Here is a 23,584-nt window from a genome sequence, read left to right as displayed (position 1 = left end):
GAGGTGATATTGTTGATTTGTTGTGGTACAACTATCGGTGTGAATTATAAAAGTTTTGAGCCAACTGTTTACTGAAAAAGAAATACATTGTTTTCGACTTAGTAATGTTTTCCTCATGATGTGTTGGACTAAATGGGTTAATAGTAGTGGATGCTGAACTCTTGAGGGTAAGGTATTAGGCTCTAAAGCTGGTGGTTTCAATTCAATTATATTGGCAGACTCAGCTTGGGCAAGTCAGATACTTGAGTTGTCTTGTGATATATCATTCATTGCTAGTCTGCACATACAATGCATTTGGCACTTGACAGGCAGTGCTTTCAAGGATGTACAGCTACTTGAGAGAGTTACTATTTATACAGACTGTTTCTGTTTGTGGTTGAGCAATGTAAATGCAGCTCATACATGAAAAGAGATAAAACAGGCCATGTAGGTTGAGACTCATATTGGGTTCCTTGCGAGGGAATCTTGGGTATGCATTCTAGAATGTTTGGTGTTCCAATGTCTAGTGTATTCCATTATAACTGTTGCAACTTGCAACTATGTGGAAGTGTCCCCCCCCCCTCTCTTTCATGTATAAGCATAAGATGTTTCTTTGATTATGATAAGATCACAATAGGGACCTATAAAAAAAAGAAAAGAAGATAAGATCACATATGGGATATGTTGGTGTGAATACTTGAGGATGTGAGGACTAGCATGAGGATTTTAGGGCATGGTAGGTTCGGACATGGCTAGGGCAGAATGTATGTGTGGTTTGAGGTGGGTTTTTGAAGGGAAAATGCTTCAGGGTTGATGTGATGCAATTAGGGTTCTTAGATTGTAAGGATAGAATGGTTGGTGGTGGTTTTAGAATGGATTTGTGAATGTGATGAATGATGAGAATGAAAGTGTGTGACTTCTTCGAGGGAGTAACTTCTCCAAGTGAGACTACTTCTAGGGAGTCTCTACCTCTAAGCAAGATTTTTCAAGCCTAAGCACAAAATGAGCAATCTTTATTCAAAGAGAGAAATGGAAGTTAGAAGCCTTTAATTACACTACAATATATCTAATCTAATTGGCCCACGGGAGTTCATAGTATTGAAAGTTAGAAGCCTTACTGATCTGGCATGTCTTTACAAGAATTTACATATGTAATTAATGTGCTTGACCCAAACTAACTCATTCTAACCTATCTACCAGTAACTAACTAATAACTAGAAATCCTAATCATGTTCAACATCTGAATTTATATCCATCTAAGCCTTGGGTTGCTCAATCAAAGTTGATACATGTGCATGGGAATATGAGGGAGCTGCCTTGTGAATTCGAGACCAAACTGACAGTGGAGTGTCGATTGGCACTAGGGTTTTTTTTTTTTTTTTTTTTCTTCAGCTTTTTGTGCTTTCCTAACTGATAGTATAATCTGTTGGCATACGTTTTCAATCTCTGTTTTTAGTGTCCTCTGTTTGCATTATTTGAATTTATATGAGGTCTTAGATGCCTGTTGCTGCAATGGCGTAAGGTTCTTAGGACAATAGCAATTGATGGAAGATTTTTTTTTTTTTTTTTCCAAAAACTCAAGTTATTTGGTTGTCTGAAATCTTGTAATGGTCAGCCCAGTTTCAGAAATCTAATTGAATTAATGTTGCCTTTCTGGATTTCTATTTCTTAACATTGACTGGAAGAGGTCTGCAGTATGTCATTGACGATTTATCAAAGACTGATAATTCAGGAATATAAGGGTTTCTGCCTGACTAGAGACCCCAGGAGGCATATACCAGGCCTTTGGATTATTCAAGTTTTTTTTTTTTTTTTTTTTTGTTAAATGACACTTCGCTTCTCTTATGCTTCAATGCATTTGATATTGTAAGAGGGGAAGGTCTTACAACCCCCGTCCCTCCAAAAAAAATCAATAAATAAGAACAGCTTCTTTTGGCTGCCCTTCGAGTTTCAACACAGGACACGATTTTGCTTTTCCAAAGTCATGAATATTTCCACTTTTAATCATATAGCACTTTCGGACTTTTACACAAGTGTAGTTCCTGGTGAATGGTGATTTTGCTGGCATAATCCCAGCAAGAGTCTACATTTAAAAAATAAAACATTACCAACACAAGGTAAAAAAAAGAAAAGAAGGCATTAGCAGTTAAAATGTGCCAGACCTAATGAGTGATTTAAAGCTCTGTAAAATCCTGTTATAAATGTGTGTAAACAAAACAAGAACCATATACACCAAAGATTGTTTAATCCATGCCCATAACCGTGCATAAGAGAAACAATGAGAGAATTTTGGCCGAGGCCAACAGTGTTGGAAGCTAGTACTAGCAGCGCAAATCTGATGTACCCGCACTCTACTTTCCAAGTAAACGACGAGCACGTCGATTAGCATCTTTCACACGCATGTCTACCACATCAACATCATCATAGAAATGATCCAGAGACTTGTTCTGCCTGTGGCAATCATGAGCAATAATAATAATTAGATCTATTCCGGTAAACCAAAAAGTAGAAGATGATTGAAATATAAATTGACAGTTTCAAGAATGTAGCATCCCAACTTTGTTTATTAATAACAAGAGGAAGGGGGGATGTAAACTAGTTTTTTGGGACTCCCATGCAAATGAATCCACATTACCAACCTTTCAATTTCAGACCCCATGTCAATAGCCATATCCTTCAGCTCTCCCAATATGCTACTTATATCAGACAGTGCATCATCCTGCTTTTCCTTCTCCACCTGTAAACAGAGATGATGAGATTAAATGACATTCATATACCAAGAAAACAACTAATAGTGCAAGTGAGGTTAAGCATGGTTCTCTTTGCTTTGGGTCGGAGGAGAATCCAGAACCAAACTAGAGTTGGTCGGAAATCAAACTGAACTCACCAAAAGGACAGAGACAAGAGATTTAGCTAAGTTAGGTTTGGTTCTGTTTGTTTGACCAGCTAGAGCTACCTAGAATCATGGCTTGAATTGAAATAGGTACCACACCAATAACCAACCAAATATTCAATTTCTCCCCTTTTCACTTGATTCAACTGTGATTTTTTTTTTAAATAATAATTATAAGCAATTGCATATATGACCACTTCAATGGATCTGATAAGATTTCAAAACCAAAACGATGTATGTTCACAAGTGAAAAATCTCAAATGAATACATAGAGATTGTTTTAATAGGTGGTTTCACTTTCTATGGTTGCTGAACTAAGGCCAAATCAAACAGATGATGCCTCAAAAATAAATCCACCTCAATAAGGCTGGTTTGATCTGGTTCAACTCTTTGGTTGGGTTCCTTGTGCACCTCTAACAAAATGGAGTAATTTTGTTTCATGTTGTATTTGAAAACCAGTATATCATTGCTTAATTGCTAAAAAGAAATACGAACCTCAACTTTCTGAAAAGCATCTGTGGGTTCAGATGGTGTGGTTAGTGCGTTTGATCGTCCCTTGGCTGCAGAAGTCAATCCTAACTTCTCCTTCTGCTCCAAGTGGTTACCATTTCTTCTGGATGGATCATCTGCATAACCAAGTATATCACACATGAGAAAACAAACAAAAGAAGACAAAGAAAAAGGAAAGTGTGCACAAAGTTGCAAGGCAAAGATGGCTCTGTCCTCACCAGTCTTCTTTTATGATTTCCAAAACCAATATAATATTTGATATTTTAAAGGGGAAAATGACAATTGAGTCTTGGAGTGAGAAAGAAAATTAACCTCGTGTAATCAAAGGGCCTGTTATCTGGCGTGTCTTCTTTGGCTTCCAAGTCTTAGAGAAGATACCTCCAAGATTTCCCAGAAGCTTCTCACCCTGAAATCAGCAAAACATTATTTAAACAGTCTTTCACTTCAGAAGATCAAGCAAAAAAGCCCAGGCAACAACAGCTTCAAAACCAGAGGACTGATAGTAGTTGCCATAAGAAGATTGCAATCTAAGAAGTATGGAAACATGCAGAAAATGGCAACACAGCATTCTTGAAAAATTAAAAAAACATGGTGGGGATATGACAATTAATTAATTTTAAATGTATCTTTAGGTGTATTTTATTTATTTATAGCCATATATATGTTTCTTTTAATTTTTCAACATAAATCAAAACTATCAAAACTTTAGAAACATGTCTATAGTTAATACATGTTTTTAAAATTAAGAAAAAAAATTTATATTTTCCTCCCAACACTATTGAGGAAACCATGCAAGAGTGTCTCCAGCATGTCCATGTTGAACAGGAACATGCTGGAGATTTAAGAGTGACCATGCTTCTTACATTGCAATGCCAAAAGAAGCAATATTTCCTAGGTCAAGACTCGAGAGAATATACTACTGAGAAACTGAGCACTATAAGTTACACATCTTGACATTCTTAATCCGATTTTCCTTTTTTCTTGGTAAGTAATAAATTTTCAATTAGCAATACTTTGCGTCTACTTTTGCAATTCCAGGAAGACATGACAATAATCCATGATCAAAAACTCCATGACCATGAGGTGGGAGGAATTTTGAGAATTTGTTTTACTCAACAAGGGTACAGTAGGAAGACTAAGGGACAAAAAAGTAAGATGAACTCAAACAAAAAACTTGCCAGCAATCAGCTAGTGCATGCCTACATTTGGTATTCATGAAGATTGATCATAGGACCACTTCCTTCAATGGCCGAGGGCCCGAGGCTCAATATCAGTGACACAGATCCGTCAAGTGATCTCTCTCTCTCTCTCTCTCTCTCTCGCACACACGAGCTGGGGGGGGGGGGGGGAGGGTGTGGTAATTGCTCAAACAGATAACAATATAGAATTTTTTTTTTAAAAAGTGTCTCCACGAGGCAAAACAGTAATTCATCAACACTATTAGATATTCTAAAGATGACAAAAAATTACTTACTCCATCTATTATCTTAAAAGCACCAACTCCATCAAGACATAACTAATCACTTTTTTGTTAAACATTTATCTCAATGCCTACAGAATATACTATTCTATTTTCTACTAAAAATTTAGATGTGCTGCTAGATGTGGGGGGAGGGAACAACATCATAATGACAACAATGTGGTGGTGGTGCAGGTAGAGAGTAAAGCAGTAGATTAGTTCTGGAGATAATGGTAGGGTGGTTGTACAATTCTAGATGCACAGCACCAGGTTAGAGATCCATAGAACTCATTGATCAGGTTTCCTTGCAGTTCTTTCTCCTTGTTTCGTCCCATATAACAAAATTAGAGACTGTAGTATGTATATTAGTTTTGTTGGATAAGAGTGGTGGGACTAAAACGCTTGGTAAATTTCATTGTGTTGATATTTTGAGTTTGTGTGTGTCAAAAAAAGCTTGCTTCTTTATTAAAAAGGTTAAAACCAAAACTAATAAAGCTATGACTCCTCTGATTATGAAACTGGGATCAGGATTGAAACCATACAAAGAAAACCTATTTTCCCATTATAATTAGAGACACTCGTAATCAAATTTCTAAAGCACGGACTGATATCCTAAATCAATAACTATCTATGCTATTACAAAAGTTCAATTAAGCATACATGTGCCATAATCAAAGACAACCATAATCAAAGACAAAGTGATATTCCACTTGTAAAAGAGAGAATTATTCAAAATTTACATTTAACAAAGGACCTAAAGATGCTATTGCAAAGCCCATAAATTTCAAGAGAAGTGTCAATGCAGGAGAAGCATTGGCCATAAGTTAATAAAATAGGTGAAACATATATTTTAAATTTTAAAGCAGGTATCCTCAATTTGGAAAATAAGAACCTTACCCTACTAAGATCGTGATCAATGTCGGCAGCGACCATGTGGGTCCTGGTAATTTGCTCACCCTGCTGGTGCAAGGCGACCAAAGTTTTTGTCGCATCTTCTCTCATGTCCTCTGCTATCTTAAGGCAGCTTTTGACTGTCTTTGTAGTCTCCTCAGACTTGTAGACAGAATAGTTCTCCAGTTCCTGCACTGACTGGTTCTCTAATCCCCCTGAGTCACGGAAATCATTTTTGTAATTCTTTCTAGCCATTGAAGCAGGCACATTTGAATACAAAGAAGAGGAGGTTGTTTTCCCCTCATCATCGTCAAAAAGGTTAGTGCCAAAATTTGGTGTAACTAGGGCAGGCTCAGGAGAAGTCTTCCTTGAAGAATTATGTTTTTGCTTATGATCCTGTTTTTGCTTAGGATCAACGTCATTGTCAAAAGGGTTTGAGCCAGCTTGAACAGGATATCCAGGATCAACTGAGTTATGTTTAGCAACCTTCAAAGGAGATTTCCTTAAACCAAACATTTTCAAATAAAGATTATGCACAATCCAGTCAGAAAGATGATGGCGTACAAGATATTGCAAATGAAACCACAATACTACTGAACTGTACACAGATCAACAATGTTCCTGCAGAAGTAAACAAAAGAAAATACATATGAGATTGTACCAGTAATTATAAAGAGAAACAGTCAAAAGTCAAAAGCCAACAAGCCAATTTCAGAAAGCATTCAGTGTAAATACATCTAGCCTTCATGACTAAAGGACAGCCTAATAGTATTAATATAGCTGAGGAAAAACTTATAACAATAGTCCAAAACTGAAAGGTTCGATGAGGAAAAAAATAAAATAAAATAAACACAAAGGAGCAATATAACTAAGGTTTATTCATTACCATGATGCAGGAAAGTTAGATATAAAAGTAGGAGACTCATAATGCATGTCCAAAATTCCTATATCAAGAGGGAATACAACCAAGGCAATCATAAAAAGTTAATCATATTCCTTTCTTTTTCTATTTCACATTCTTGCAGTGAAAAGATACTGTTGGACACTTTGACTACAAACTAAATCGAACAAAAGGAAAAAAGAAAATTAATTTTTTGATGAGTAAATATAAAGACTACAAGAATCCTAAACAAAAGGAGAATAAATTTAAAAAAATTAAAACACACATAAAGAATCAAGATACCCATATGCTCTGCTAGGTTCCAAGAAAAGTGGGGGGGAAGAAAAATTATTGAATCTAAAATTAGTCATCATTCAAGAACCCAACAAATTAAAACCTCATCTAAGATGAGCCTAAGGCGGCAATTAGATTTGGTTGACTTGACTCTCATACTCTAACAACCAAAACAACAATTTCTTTTGTGCTTAACTTCAAAATTTTCAGTTTCATTTTCATTTTCTTTTCCTCCAATTTCTCACCAACCAAACATAGGATTACAAAAAAATTAAAAACAAAATACAACCCATCAAAGATATTGATAAAAAAAAAAAAGTACCTGAATTTCAGAAATGAGAGTTGAAGTACAATTCTACTTTGGGATCATAAAGACACACATACCAAGTAAAACTAAAAAATGGGTTCCGTTTTTATAGCCTTAAAGAACAAGAAACAGGAAAGCATATGCAAGTGGAGTTGGTTGACCGTACGATAATTGCGAGAAAGATAAAAGAGAAATTAAAGAAAACCCAGATAGATAAAAAGATTTTAACGAAGACCCAGAAACAGAATCAAAAGAAACAAGTTGAATTTCTATTGAGGAAGACAAGTAGATAAGATAACACAATCTGGGTACCTCAGAAAAAAAAAAGTTCCACCAAATCAAAGATACAATCTTGCAACAATGAAGAGTTGTGGTTTGTGCGCACACGCACACCCAATATATTCAAGAGAGAGAAAGAGACGGCTAGACCGGTTCAAATGAGGACTTCAGCAAAGCATGTTGTGCAGAGTCTGCACACACACAAACACAACGACTCAAATCGCGTGAGTCTAGAAGCTATAGAAAGTCTACAGTTTGGAATTTGGAAACTGGCACGAAAGCGCATTTAACATTTAAAACCGAGTAAAGACCAAATTCACTGTTTTTTCCAACTATTATTAAAAATAAAAAGTCACTGTAGAAGTGTTTTTCACTTCTCTCTCTCTCTCTCATTTTTTTTTTTAATAAAAATAAAAATAAAAATTTCGATAACCATATGGACGCTCAATTTTGTAATTTTTTTTATAAAAAATTTGATATATTTTATCTGTATAATAAAAATTGTGCAATTGATGTTGTTTATGTAATCATGCTCTAATCATAACTTACAATTTTTACTAAACTAGTCGTTAACTCGTGTTATGCACAAAAACTTACCTATTTGTGAGATATACTAAAATAATTTTATAAAATTTTAATTGATTAAGAAACTACTTTATTACATGATTTGCTCTTATATGACTTCAATTTGTGTTACAATTTGATGAATAAGCCATTGTTTAAACATGCAATGGCTTATGAAAAATTTGTTAGACAATTTCAGATACCGCAAAAAATAACTTTAAAATTCAGATATTAAAACTTCTGGAAGATAAAAAAAATATTAAAGAATCAAATGATTCATGATTTATAAATTATTGAAACAAAAAAAATATATATATTACTAAAAAATAGAAAAATATAAGAAAAAGATTGGGTTTGAGTTTGCATTCAAAAGATTAATCCATAACTATAAGTTTGCATCCTATCATAAAATATCATGTTAATGAAGTAAAGAGATAATAATAATAATATCAACGTTTGAGTTTGAGTTTAAGTTGGACTTGTTAGAGAAATAAAGTTCCACTCCTTGTTAAGTTTGGATTAAACAAAAATATTTTGTTATTAAAAATGATGAGTTTGAGTTTAAGTTGGACTTGTTAGAGAAATAGAGTTTTATTCCTTATTAAGTTTGAATTAAACAAAAATAATTTTATTTAAATAAAAAAAATGATGAGTTTGAGTTTAAATTGGATTTGCTAGAGAAATAGAGTTTTATTCGTTGTTAAGTTTGGACTAAACAAAAATAATTTTATTTAAATATTGTGTTGTCGTGAAAAAATTATGAGAGTTTCAGAGTTTTCAGTTTTATATATATATAGATTTGAATTTTTTTTAACATTATGTTTTCAACATATACATTTAAAGTTTAAATTCTATTTTTTTTATGTTTATTAAAAAAAATTTCATTCATTTTACAAAGTCGAGATAACTTGTTAATGATTAATAAATAATAAAATAGCGGGTTCTAGTTAGCTTAATTGGTAAAGTTTATGATGGTTGTTTAAGAGATTTGGGGTTCAATCTTCGGCTACACCAAAAACTGATTGGTATTTTAATATAATGATAATGAGTATTATCAGGAGGAGACGCCATAGGTTGAAACTCTAAAAAAAAATAGATAATAAAATAATATCAATGACAAATTACTCTTAATCATAATTTGTCTTAAGAAAAACTGTCCTTGTAATTTTTTATATTGTCTTATGGCTGAATAAAACAAATTGAGGATAAACTTTGATCACAATTTACACCACCTACCCTTCTCCTTATTTATTCTTTTGTTTATATTTATTTATTTTCTTTCGGTAATATCTTATTTTATAATTTTTATTTTATGTTTTATTGGGCCGGTTAATATTGATATCTTCTCTTTCCCACAAGGGACACACCCGTACTAGATCTACTCTTTTGACTTTGACGATTTCTTTTCTATTGGAAGGTAAGACCTTTGCAAGTTGGGCTTGGATTGAAACAATCAATACAAGGCAACCATCTCTCTCTCTCTCTCTCTAATATGGAAAAGGTGTCCATATCATGATTCATGACCTCTACATTTGGCAATTTGTATGTTAGTTTTCCTTTAATTTTTTAGCATATTAATTATTAAATACTATTCTTTTAATATCATGTTGCAATTGATAAAAGATAGTGGACAAAAAGTTACTTTTACTTGGATGTGAATCATTATTAGAATGAGAAATATATCTGCTGAAGGGGATAAAAATAGTAAATGGACGGAAACGGTGAGGACGGATCGACACCATGATTGACCCAGCTATGACGGTTAGGTGTTGCTGAATATCCGTCTTGTATAAATTAATTATGGATGCCACGTGGCGTGTCGTTTGATATATTTCAGATAAGCTTCTGCTTTATCCCCACGCAAACGTGTATATTTAGACTCCTTGCGGCACACGTTTAAGAAGACTCCTATATGGAAAGGAACTTGAGAAGGAAGTTGTATCCTCAAAGAAAGGTAATTCTACCCACTATAAATACCCCAGAAACCCTAAGTATGAAGGTACGCATAATATTCTTAACTCTAGCACTCTAGGGTTAAAGGAACAAGATTCTAACTTGACCTTCGGAGGGTATTCGGCCGACACCACGGTGCTCTCTTCTAGGTCCTTCGTTTTCTTTTTGCGGGTGTTGCTTTCGTTTGAGGAGCGCTTGCAACTCATGGGTGATATTTTCGGCATCATCAGTTGGCGCCGTCTGTGGGGATATAACACTAAGGAGGAGGAAGAAAAACTTCGGATTATATTAGCCTCGCTCTATCCCTGAGACAAAGAGTTGCATGGCACTCACCCGATCGATGGCAACGAACAACAATCAAGGCGACGAACCACGCGCCACCGCTTTGGAAAGGCGGGTCCAAACGCTTGCGGCGGCGGTTGAGCGCCTCACTAAGCGAATCATGATCCGGAAGAGACGGTTACGGCAAATAACCGCACATCGAGCGCACCACGGGAAGATCGGGGAGGGAGCTAGTCCCGAAGGAAGGAACGCGGAAAGACCTGAGGGCAGCAACGCTCCGATTAGACCCGAGCGACAAGAAACCAATCAACCGCTTGCTTTAGACACGGTGCCGACTCACATAGCTACCGAAATGCAGGAGATGAGGGAACGTATGGATGCAATGATGAACGCCCTTAAGGGACGAGTATCCGGCGATACTGACGACCTAGTCCATAGAACGGATTCACCATTCACGGCGTTGGTGAATTCATACCCCGTCCCTTCAAAGTTTAAAATGCCCCAATGTGGAAAACTATGACGGATCCAAGGACCCGTTGGATCACCCGGAGTCTTTCAGAACTCTAATGCATCTTCGGGGCGTACCGGACGAAATCATGTGCGGGCTTTCCTCACCACCTTGAAAGGGCCTGCGAGGGATTGGTACAAGTTGACGCCTAATTCCATCGGCACTTTTAAGGAATTAGGTGCACGTTCGTGTCACACTTCATCGGAAGTCATCGACACAAGAGGTCTATTGCATGTATATTGGGAATTAAACAACGAGAGGGTGAGACTTTAAGGTCTTATATAGCCCGCTTTAATAAGGAATCCCTCTCGATAGACGGAGGCCGACGACAAGACACTTGTGGCGGCATTCACAAACGGGTTACAAGAGGGTAAGTTCTTATTTTCCCTATGTAAGAATGACCCAAAGACTATGTCCGATGTCTATTACGGGCGACGAAGTATATGAACGCGGAGGATGCCTCCTGCGGCCAGAAGAAGACTACAAACCAAAGAAAAGGGAAAGAGAGGAAGATATGAAACCGGATAACGGACGAAAAGTGGCTAGAACCGGAGATCGACGAGAAGACGGAGACCCGAACCGCCTTCGGGGAGGTTCACAAGTTTCACCCCCTCGCGGCCCGATTGACCAAGTGCTAATGCAAATCAAAGATGAAGGAAGCTTGACATTCCCGGGCAAGTTGAAGGGAGATCCGAACAAGAGGCCAAGAGATAGATATTGCCGCTTTCACGGGACCACGGCCATGAAACGACGGATTGTTTTGATTTGAAACAACGGATTGAAGCCCTTATAAGGCAAGGAAGGTTGCAAAGGTTCGTGAGGAAGGAAAGAACGATCATCCTCGGGAAGCGGAATCCTAGACGGGAAAACGAGCGTCCCGGACCACCGTATGCGTACATACGGATGATAATGGGGGGCAACGCTTTAGTAGGATCGTCCAGAAGGCCGAAAGACTTATTTACGGACGGTACAAAGTGTCCAATCGACGGGACCTTCATTAGAAAGAATACGGCGAAACGGCTCCGGCATCGAGTTTTTTGAAGACGAGGCCCGCGCCTTCACCACCCCCCCGTGGACGACGCGCTTGTGGTTAGCATCCAGGTAGGGGATTTCAACGTCCACCGAGTTCTAGTAGACAACGAGAGCTCGCGGACATCCTCTACTATCCTGCGTTCCGCGGATGGGGATTGCAAAGGAGCGCCGGATCCCGCACGCGCGCCCCTCGTCGGCTTCGGGGGAACCCGGGTCCATCCTTTAGGATCCGTCACATTGGAGGTGACGGTAGGAGACTACCCACGACGGATAACTAAAAATGTCTCCTTTCTAGTGGTGGATTGTTCTTTCGGCATACAACGCCATACTCGGACGTCCTACTCTCAATGCATGGAAAGCCATCACTTCAACATACCATATGATGATCAAGTTTCCCACTGAACATGGGGTTGGAGAACTACGCGGAAATCGTAATCGCACGGGAATGCTACGTGGCCATGATGGAGATGGATGACCATGTACGGACAATGAGCATCGAAGAACGAGAGAACAAAGGTGGCGGAACCCGTGGAGACATTGGAAGAAGTCCAACTAGATGATTCAAGGCCCGATCGAACTACCGGGATAGGAACCTCGGTCGACCAAACGATTCGACATGCGATCCCTCCTGTTCCTCAAAGAAAACCAAGATGTATTCGCATGGAGCCATGACGACATGCCGGGGATAGATCCGACGGTCATAGTCCATAAATTAAACGTATCACCTTCGTTCTCTCCAAATCTCGACAAAAGAAACGCGTATTCGCCCCCGAAAGGGATCGAGCTGCAGCAGAGGAAGTGCAGAAGCTACGAGAAGCGGACTTCATACGAGAAGTGTACTATCCAGACTGGCTGGCAAATGTGATAATGGTCAAAAAGTCAAATGGGAAATGGAGAATGTGCGTTGATTTCACGGATTTAAATAAAGCGTGCCCTAAAGACAGCTACCCGCTCCCACGGATTGACGCTTTAGTCGACTCCACCGCAAAACATGAGTTGTTGAGCTTCATAGACGCCTTCTCGGGGTACAACCAGATTAAGTTGGAGAAGACAGATCAAGAGAAGACATCATTTGTGACGAGTCAAGGGCTTTTTTGCTACAAGGTGATGCCATTCGGGCTTAAGAATGCAGGAGCTACGTACCAACGATTAATGAACAAGATGTTCGAGCACCAGATTGGTCGGAACGTCCAAGTCTACGTAGATGACATGTTGGTAAAAAGCGTAAAGGCGTTGGATCATCTGAGGGACCTCCAGGAGACTTTCGACACTCTTCGAACGTACAAAATGAAGCTGAACCCAAGCAAATGCGCATTCGGAGTAACTGCTGGAAAGTTCTTAGGGTTCATGGTGTCCCAGCGGGGCATTGAGGTCAACCCCGAGAAAGTGAAAGCAATTATGGATCTATCTCCTCCAAGGACGGTGAAGGAAGTGCAAAGCCTGACGGGAAAGATAGCAGCCTTAAATAGGTTCGTATCAAGAGCAACCGACAAGTGTCTCCCTTTCTTTAGAACGCTAAGGAAATCTTTTGAGTGGACGGACGAATGCCAAAGGGCATTTGAAGAGTTGAAGGCATATCTGTCTGCCCCGCCATTACTTAGCCCGTCTACGCCGGGGGAGGAATTATTCCTATATCTTGCTGTCTCGTCGGCAGCGGTAAGTGCGGCTCTCATTAGAGAGGAAGGGAAGGTCCAGAAACCTGTGTACTTTGTAAGCCGGGCGCTACGAGGCACTGAGGAGAGGTACCCACGGATAGAGAAACTCGCCTTCGCACTTGTAGCTGCAGCTCGAAAACTGAAGCCGTATTTTCAAGCACACACAATAACAATCCTGACGGATCAGCCATTACGGAGAGCAATGCACAATCCTGAAACCGCCGGACGAATGGCTTTGTGGGCTATCGAGCTAAGCGAGTACGATATCCAATACCAGCCACGAACAGCTGTGAAAGGACAAATATTGGCAGACTTCATTGCGGAATTCACTACACAAAAAGAAAACGAAGGACCTAGAAGAGAGCACCGGTGTGGTGTCGGCCATTTAAGGTTTGATAAGTCAAGTTTAAAAATTACAAATGACGGTTCAAACAAAAGTTCACTAAACAGTGATAAATTTTTACAAAAGGAAAAGTGTTCTATTCGTTCTTCGGAGATGAGTTCCCGTCCAATGGACCGTCGTCTTGCTGAGTAGGAGGTTGAACTTCACCTTCATTGGCTGGAGCAGTGACGGCGAACACTTCATCTGTACTCTCTGACTGGACGGATTGCGCGAGTGTTTGCCCTTGAGCATCAATGTTGATGTGAGATACGTCCAACTCAGGGTACGACGACTTAACCTGACGGATAGCGTCGTCGAACCCGTCTACAAAGGAGTTTCCTAGCTCCGTTATAAGATTCTCAGAATCACGGTATTCTTGGACGGCTATCTCCTTGGCATTGTCAAGCTTCGACACCGTCTCCGTCATGCTTATCTTTATTATTCAAAAGTTCACGTAGCTGCCCATTCTCTGACTCCACTTCGCCTCTAACTTGCTCCGAGCACTTGAGCTCTTTCTGTCCATATTAATCTTATAGGTCTTCGGCTTAACTCCTCCTCCATCGTCTTGTTTTTCTGCTCGGACGGTCCATGGATGTCTCATGATTAAGGCAACGGCCAAAAAGCCCCTTCATCATCACCATAGCCTGGAAGCAAAATAAAAACGATGTCATGATAATGACGGGCGTAAAGGAACTTAGCAACAATACTAGACGGATCCAAAATTACCTGAGCAAGGGTGAAGAGTCCCGTTTCACCCATCGCCTCCGTCGAGTGGTTTCCAAGGTGCAACGTAGTCGTCGGCGGTCGGCATGTACGGACGACATCTTCTCGAGAGCATAGCTCGAGTCTTCCCGAAAGAGGACGGGTGGTTTCTCCCCTGGAGGTGTTGGACCCTTCATTAAACCTTTGCCTTTCCCGTGTTTGACGGGCGTTTTCTCAGCTTGTAAGGCCACGACGGGTTCGACGGTAGTCTTCTGTTTCTTCTGAGGACGGTCCGTCTTCTCATGTTGGATTCGTTTTGACGGTACCGTATGGGTCGTCCCTTTGCTTGACCCCAGTCCCGCTTTTCTTGCTGCTTGCCTGTTTAATAAGGGCTCTCCTCCGGCGGCGTCCATTTTACGCAAATCATAGACGGATGAGAGAGGAAAGGTAAAGTAAAGCATAAGTAAAAATGAAAGACGGGTATAGTTTTGACGTATTTACGTTTTCGAACTTTGTTATCGTATTGACGGGCAGCGGATGAAGGTTCGGGTCCGTCACAATACCAATTCGAGTATCAAGCGTGACGAGTTGAGCCCAAGTTCTTTCCTGCCGGTTTTGTCTTGTTAAAAATTCTCTCCAAAAAACTCACTGCTCCAAGTCAACCTCGAGGACGGTCCCGAGCTGCAATAAAGGACGGTTAGACCTAGAAAATAAATTAAATTGACTTCAAAGATCGGACGGAAGCAAAAAGGGTACACATACCCGACGGAGGCATTATGCCCCATGTTGTGTCGACGGGCATGTTAGTTACATCTCCTGGACGGCACATCCATTCGTCCCCTTCTAAAAAGAAGTAACGACTCTTCCGGTGCTCTGGTACCGTGAAAGTGTCACCGACGAGCCTCGATAAGGGACTTCTAGCTACAAAGCTATACATCCCCTTGGACTTGACGATCTCTGTTGGACGGTAACAATGGAAAAATTCTTCCACCGTCAACCTTCTCGGCACCTTCGGACATCGCCCCATACAAAACCTCAACCCCGATGAACACTCTCCGGGCATTTGGGGAGATTTGGGTGACGGACGAGACCAAGGTATTGAAGAAGTCGACGGTGAAGAGAACTCAAGGGAAATCGAGCCCCGCCTTTAAAGCTTGCTCGTAGATCCCAACACCGTCTACCCCCGTAGTAGCATTTCTCGGATTTGTTGGGAAGACGTCAGACGGATGTCTGTCCGGTATTTGGTACTTTGTCCTAAGTGTGTTGAGTTGAGATTCGGTCATGGACGACCTAAAATCGTTTACCGTCCAGAGAGGCAGCATGACGAACTCCCTAAGGCCATCTGGGCCAATTATTGATTGGACGGGAGGATCCACACCGTCCAAGCTACTACTGGACGATTCTGAACTCTCCGTCTCTAGACCACCATCAAGGGAAGAAGAGGTACTTGATGGATCCCTCTCTTCACTTGAAGTGTCAGGATCTCTTGGACCTGACGGAAATTTTTCATCGTAGCCCGCCCCCTCGCGGACAAACGACTGGTTACTTGACGCACTAGACATTACCTACATTTATGATGGTACAACCTAAGACACCGACGGTTCTAAAGAAAACACACTTAAAACAGTGAAATTCAAAGAAAGACGGAGAAAGGTTTGGAATACGTACCGAATCGAAATGATTTCTGACGAGAATCGACGGACGGATCTGCTGAAATGACGGGAAGGCACAATAGTTGTGACGGTTGTGCTCTGCTCACAAGTTTTTCATATGAAGGTAAAATAAGGGGAGAAAAATTTGGCTTTTTATAGAGCAGAGGGCGCGGAATACGAAGCGACGCCTCGGTTTGGGTAAACAGCCAATCCATGAGGGCCACGTGCTCTTCGCCAGAAATGTAGGCCACGTGTCATCCGTCATGGTATGCCAAGACCGTCCCCATTTAATACATTGCTTTTAGTCATTCCATGGATCCGTCAGATTATAAGGACGGATCCAAGGAATGAAGGGGGGCAACTGAAGGGGATAAAAATAGTAAATGGACGGAAACGGTGAGGACGGATCGACACCATGATTGACCCAGCTATGACGGTTAGGTGTTGCTGAATATCCGTCTTGTATAAATTAATTATGGATGCCACGTGGCGTGTCGTTTGATATATTTCAAATAAGCTTCTGCTTTATCCCCACGCAAACGTGTATATTTAGACTCCTTGCGGCACACGTTTAAGAAGACTCCTATATGGAAAGGAACTTGAGAAGGAAGTTGTATCCTCAAAGAAAGGTAATTCTACCTACTATAAATACCCCAGAAACCCTAAGTATGAAGGTACGCATAATATTCTTAACTCTAGCACTCTAGGGTTAAAGGAACAAGATTCTAACTTGACCTTCGGAGGGTATTCGGCCGACACCACACCGGTGCTCTCTTCTAGGTCCTTCGTTTTCTTTTTGCAGGTGTTGCTTTCGTTTGAGGAGCGCTTGCAACTCACTGGTGATATTTTCGGCATCATCATCTGCTAAAGATGTTATCAAATTCAAGCTTATCAAAAAAGAAAAAAAAAGTTTTCAAATTCAAATGTTTAGCAAAAAGTTATCAAATACTCACTTAGATTGCATTTAGATTTGAGGATATTAAATTAATGAATTTAAGGAAAATTGATGACATGACTTACTTGTAAATATTTTGTAACACATTATAGATTCACATTTTGATGATTTTCCATAAATACGAAAGTCTCCCATGATTTCTTTACGGACATTTACATTCTTTACGGACATTTACATTCTTTGTGGTTAAAAACACATGGAGTAAATAACTAACATCAAAGCATAAAATTATAATTATACTCTTATTTTTCCCTTCTTTTATTACAAAAAATAAGAGGCCTTTTGTCATTTTGGTTCCTTCTTCTTCTTTTTTCGGAATTCGTTTCTTCATTTTTTTAGTAATATCGATTGTGTGCATATAATCATTTTTAGTGTTTTTAGTTATCTCTATATGTTAAGAAGATTCAAAAAGTTAATTATTGCCATTTTTTATTTCCAAAAATACTTATAATTTAATTAACTTATTCTTAAAACATAAGAAATACCACTGTACACTCTTGGTGCGATGGTCACTCTACAAGTATAAGTGATTGTAGGGTGTGGGGGGTAAAGACCGGGGTTTAAGTCTCTAAGAGGATGATTCACACACATATACTTTTAGATTAGGTTAAAGTAAAATTTATATCTTATATAATAAATAAATAAATAATAAAACATAAGAAATGAGGTTAAAATCGCAAATAGACAAAAATTAAAACATAAAAGGGGAAAAACTCCCTACTAGATAGTAGATAGATACAAAGTTCCTACCCAACATTTATCACCAAAAAAAAAAAATTCCTACTACCCATGTACACAACCAAAACTACTTATGTTCCTATAAAGAATAATAATAATTAAAAAAAAAAAAAAACAAATGTTCTATTAAAGAGACTACCCCACCACATTCATATTTAAAATATAAAAAAAAATATCTCTAGTTCTATTAAAAGAGACTACCCACGTCACATAAAAAAAAAACTATATATATATATATATATATTGTGAAAACTACATATATTGTGCATTAGCAATTCTATGACCTTCTATGATGCGTGAATATATGAAAGATGTTATAAAAAATTTGGTTATGAATAGAAAATTATGACATTAAATCCAAAAAAAGAGTCTTGTTTCATGTGCAAAACGCGTATAATTAGGCTGATATCTATTATGCTCATCATTGTTTCTTCATTTTTTTTTTAGCAATATCTTTTATGTGCACATCACAAGAGGTCCATCAAAGATGGGGTGTAAGTGTAACAAACCAAACTACATGAAAACTCCACATTTATGTGACTTACTCATTATTGGGGGAACCACAATTTAACATCCTACAACCACTCTAAAAACAAGCTCGTGTGGTATAATGTCGAAAACTATAAAAGATTTGAGTGTGTCTTCCTCATTACCAATTGGTTTTGAAGTGGAATGACAGAGTTCATGGTCCGACATTCATAATTACAGACATGAAAGCAAATAAAGTAAATTGTCCCATATTCTAAACTTAATTTTCTAGTAAATCACAAGTAGGTAAAATGTGTCAACTTTTTCAGGCCATTTGATTGACAAGTGTAATTTTGCGATAAAAATTTACTCATATTAATGAATGGATTAATATTCACAAAAGTGTCACTTTCTAAATTTACATATTAATAAATCAAGCTTGCCTTAGCAACAAAATGAAATGTAGCTCTGATTTTCTTTTGTTAATGTATTTACCATAAAGGTATTTTCACTGCAGTCAAGGACAAAGATTTCATATAAAACCTAGCTAGTTGATTTATTATGGGTCCAGTATTTGAAAAGTCAGCTAAGAGATTTGACCCGAACAAAAATCAAAACAAAGATGAGATTAGAATTATTAGCATTGGGCCTATGCAATGCACGGATAATACTGTAAGTTGCATATAAGAAGGCTATGTAGAATGATTAAAATATTTTAAAGTAATAAATGAAGTAATGTTGCGATAAAGTGAAGAGATTTTTTTAAAATTAATAATGTAATACAAAATTAAGGAGATGATGAATTTAGACTATGCAAGAAATGTCATAAAATTAAAGAATTGTTATTATGTTGTGTAATAAGTTGATTGTTTGTTTAATCATAGTTTTTGTTTTTTCAATGCATTGGAGTTAGTGTAAAATTTGTATAATATAATTTTAATTTTTTGTTGACTTATAGAAATATTATAGAAAATTTATGATGTCACATTTATGATATTGAAGTATGATAGTAGTAGTTTAAACACTCAATGATAATAGTAATATCCTACTAATAGAATTTTATTATAATCCAAAATATCTAAAGAATGTGAGGTGGAAAGTTAAATGAAAAAATTACTTTAACAAAGCTTCACATGGCATAACTGCATAGTCTCCAACATGAAGTTTTTACTTTCTTATATAAATTTTTTTTAAAACCATATAAAATACTTTATATATATATATATATATATATATAAAAATAAGTGCACATCTATAGATAATTTTTTTTTTTATGAAACTCAATTATAGATAATTTATGTGTATTTACTCCATTGGCAAATTCAATGAACTAAAATTTGACATAAATGCAAATCTTGATGAGGTGGAAACTTAAATGAGAGAGATTCAAGGAATATGCCACTTAGTAGAACTTCATGCTTTTTCACGTGAGGCTTATATATGTGTGTGTGTGTATATATATATATGTGGGGTCATGGATTTTGGGATTTGGCCGAGAGCATGTGGTTTTGGCCGAGAAGCATGGGTCGTCCGAGTCCGAGGAGTACTATCTCCTCGGACTAAAGTTAAACGCAAATCTAGTATAGATCCTAATGATTAAAGATGACATTTCAAGAAGTTCTAATGATAGCAACGAGCACCATGAATGTACAAGAGGGATAAAGGCTCAAAAATATCTAAAGGGAAGCTGCTACCACCGCATTAATGAGAAAGTGACTTCTAAATAGTATTATGGCAGCCTTACAGCCACCCCAAAAGACTTTTAGAGGGGGCTGATGGGACAAGTATCAGCATAAACCATCAACTGTCCACATGTAGTCCACATGTAGGGTAAAGATGAAGGGAGAGATGTAATATAAATAAGGGTAGAGATCTCAGAGAGAAGGGGACGAAAAAAGGGAAAGAGAAAGCACTGTAGCAATTTCAATAACTCTTGTAACCATTGTCATCCAATATATACTAGAACAGAGCTCCTCAGATTGTTCCGAGGACAAACTTTCTTGCACAAACCGGGTACAATTCTTGTTGGCTCATCATCCGAAACTATACTAACTGTTATCCATGCACTAAAGTCTAGCTCTTTGACCCACTCTCTACAAATTTATTGTACTAGGTTCACTGGGCCAAGATCCCTTACATTTTGGGCTTGGTCTGAAAATTGTGTTCCCACAATATATATATATATATATATATATATATATATTGATATTGATTATATTAATATGATTGTGTCAATATACTAATATTTTCACAAAAAACAAGGCTATCCTCAAGTTTTTAAAGCAACACGACAAAGTTCTTTGGCTAATTGATTTCTATTCTTAATTGCTAAGGAAATGGCAGTAGATTATGTTCAATGCCTAGTTCTCTGATAAATCTAAGCTTGTTTAAATTTACAAGCCAGCTTATTTTAAAACTTTTAAAACTCCATTTTTATTGTAATTATTATTATTTTCTTGAAACCATTTCCAAAGATTATGTCATATTAATAAACCAAGTGACATACAAGGAGTCCAAATCTTATGTCCCATTTTACCTGCTTCATTTTATGCTCTACCAATAAAAGTTTACCGCATGTCTCACCTAATAGATTAAATTATAATTCTATCCCTTTATTATTTGTTACCTAAAATAAATAACAATAAATAAATTAAAATAAAATAAACAAACCACCAACGCCTCCCCACAACTGATCCTCCACCACCACCTTCACTAGCAGTAGGAGCAACAGATCGCCGACGTTGTCAGGAATTTCCGGCAACACAACCCGTCACGGCCATCCACCTCCGCTGGGTCCACACCAACACCTCCTTGTCTTCAAATCCAAAACTGTTACCCTTAAAAATCAAAGAGATCTAGAAAAAAAACACTCTCATTTTGCTTTCTTTCTCGCCAATCTGGTCTCAAACAAACAAAACAATGGCCTAAGAATTTGTTTCCAAGTTCAACTTTCATTGTCTGCGAGTGGAACGTCCACTACCCCATATGAACAATTTATGGACAATGAGTATAAGCCATGCATGGTGATTTTTGTTATGGAGTTCTGGCAAGCGATTTCATGGATCACAAATAATAAAAATCATTCATGGATTTGAAAACAAGGAGGACGTGGTGTGGACCCGGCGGAGGTGGATGGGTGTAATTGGTGGGGTTGATGTCACTGGCAATCTCTTGTAGAGGCTCTGGAAAAAGTTGAGGTGGTAGACCTGTGGAGGTAGGAATGTGTTGGGTTTCTTTTTGTTTTATTTATTTATTTTATTTAGATAACTGAAATAAGTTTAAGGCATAAAATTAGGTTTTACTTAAATAATTAGACATGTGTCACATTTTTATTTGTGGAGGATAGAGTAGAACAGGAAAAGTGAGAGAGAAAGATTTGAATCCACATAGGAGAACAGTTTTCTTTCAATTTTAGCAACCAACTAATTTCTTTTTCTATACGTGCAAGATAGGTTTTAGAAAGGTTCAGATGTTTGTGACCTAAATCCTAACAGTACATTTGGGTTACTAAGTATTAAAAATGATATTTTTTTATATGAAACTGTAAAAGAGAAAAAAAAAAAAAATGGCAGAACAGAAAAGCAAGGGAGAAAGACAGTGCGGAAGTAGAAAAACCTTAGGAATAAGCAGAGACGAAGCTAGAACTTTGAGTTAGGCCAGGTGTCCCAACCCTATTGCACATTGTAAACCCTAAGACACCTATGGTCTATACAATTCCTCAGCTAGATGAGAAAGAAAAGCCATGTCTACCAAGGTAGTGGGCTGAAGGGTGGCTTTGTACTATGTCAAGGACAACCAGGGAGGGAGAGAGGGAAAGTGTGAGTCTTGAGGATATTACATGTGCCCTGGGTAGTGGTCCAAGCTTGTACTAGATAATGAGAGGTGTTCTATAGCACTTGACCAAAGGGAGCTGATTTCTCTCTCATGATAGTGCTCAGTGTCCATGCTAGACTACACACCTTTCTTCCTCCAATGGCACTCACACTGTTGGCATGAGTCAAAGGCGTGGCTCCCCTTACTGAAACATGTTTTTTTGTAACTCAAAGCCATCATTCTTGGTTATATTTGTTTGCTCACTTTCACCTGCTTGTGTACTGTACATCTTCAAAGTTACTGAATCGGTGATTCAACTATAGCATTTGCCACAAGATCAATTTTCTCTGATCACTTTACCAATTGCATATAAGTCACTGAATTGGTAATTTAACAATAGCATTTGTCACAAGATCAATTGAGTCTTTTCATAAAAACAAAGTCATCTCAATACATTTTGTGGCCTAAGTCGACAATTTAAAATGACATCTTTCATGAAAAATTATTAGTTTCTTCCAATATTCCAATGATGATACTCATTTAACACTTCTTTGCAAAACTATCAATTTGAAATTTGTTTTCTTAACAATTTTAGCCTTGATTGTATTGATTTATTTGTACTAATACTAATATGATCATGCCAAAATCATGAAATATTAACTATGTTATAGCCACATTTTTACGAAGATTGTTCATATACATATAATATTTTAAATATAAAATAAAAGTTTAAAAAACTTGTAAATTCTAAATGGTGTCATTTTTATTGAATATCTCAATTCAATTTCAAATAGATTATTTTCAAACCTCGCTCAAATTCACTGTCCACAAAAGTGGGTTAGATGCAAATTTAAAATGTATTGCTACTTAATATTTATAAGCAATACATGAATTAGAAAAAAGAAACCCACATTTTTATATAATTTAATACATAAATTGGATTAATTTCATATTTATAAAAATATATGTTAAAACTTTTAATTCTAAATATATCAAAATAGTGTCAAAATAAATATCATATTTTAAATATTAATGTCTCTCTTGGCCGTGTTGGATTTTATTTATTGAATAATGGATTTTATTAATAAATTTGTCTTGAAAACTACTAATTCTAGTTTTATTTTGATAGAGAGTGAAAAGAAGAGTAAAATTTTTGAAAGATAAATTTTTTTTATACCCTTAAACTACTACAAACATAGTGAAAACTATGAATAAAATTTTGAGCATTCAAAAAGAGTCTAATATTTTTAAAATGATTTTCATTTATTAAATTTTTAGGCTTTAATTAAAATTTTTACATTATAAGATAAACAAAATATTCAATCGACCAATAAAAGATGTTTTTTTTTTTTTTAATTTCGAAGTAAGAGGTTTTACTTTTTTATTAT

General features: G+C 37.4%; 1 protein-coding gene across 2 annotated transcripts; it reads right to left on the bottom strand.

Annotated features, from left to right (window-relative positions):
• Nucleotides 1–2,118: 2,118 nt before the first annotated feature.
• On the bottom strand, nucleotides 2,119–7,701 carry LOC142631432 (SNAP25 homologous protein SNAP33). Of its 2 annotated transcripts, none has more exons than XM_075805597.1 (6): nucleotides 7,526–7,701; nucleotides 5,739–6,353; nucleotides 3,695–3,788; nucleotides 3,368–3,498; nucleotides 2,619–2,716; nucleotides 2,119–2,430 (listed from the first exon to the last, which is right to left on the bottom strand). In XM_075805597.1, the coding sequence occupies exons 2-6, from the start codon at nucleotides 6,246–6,248 to the stop codon at nucleotides 2,331–2,333; spliced, it is 933 nt and encodes a 310-aa protein (XP_075661712.1). In that variant the 5' UTR covers nucleotides 6,249–6,353; nucleotides 7,526–7,701; the 3' UTR covers nucleotides 2,119–2,330. The 2 variants fall into 2 exon arrangements, with proteins under 2 accessions (XP_075661712.1, XP_075661713.1); XM_075805598.1 differs by having other exon boundaries at nucleotides 7,229–7,572.
• Nucleotides 7,702–23,584: the final 15,883 nt, after the last annotated feature.

This window comes from Castanea sativa, chromosome 4 (genome assembly GCF_040712315.1).
Source record: "Castanea sativa cultivar Marrone di Chiusa Pesio chromosome 4, ASM4071231v1".
Lineage (NCBI taxonomy): Eukaryota > Viridiplantae > Streptophyta > Magnoliopsida > Fagales > Fagaceae > Castanea > Castanea sativa.
This window is presented reverse-complemented; position numbering and strand designations above follow the sequence as displayed.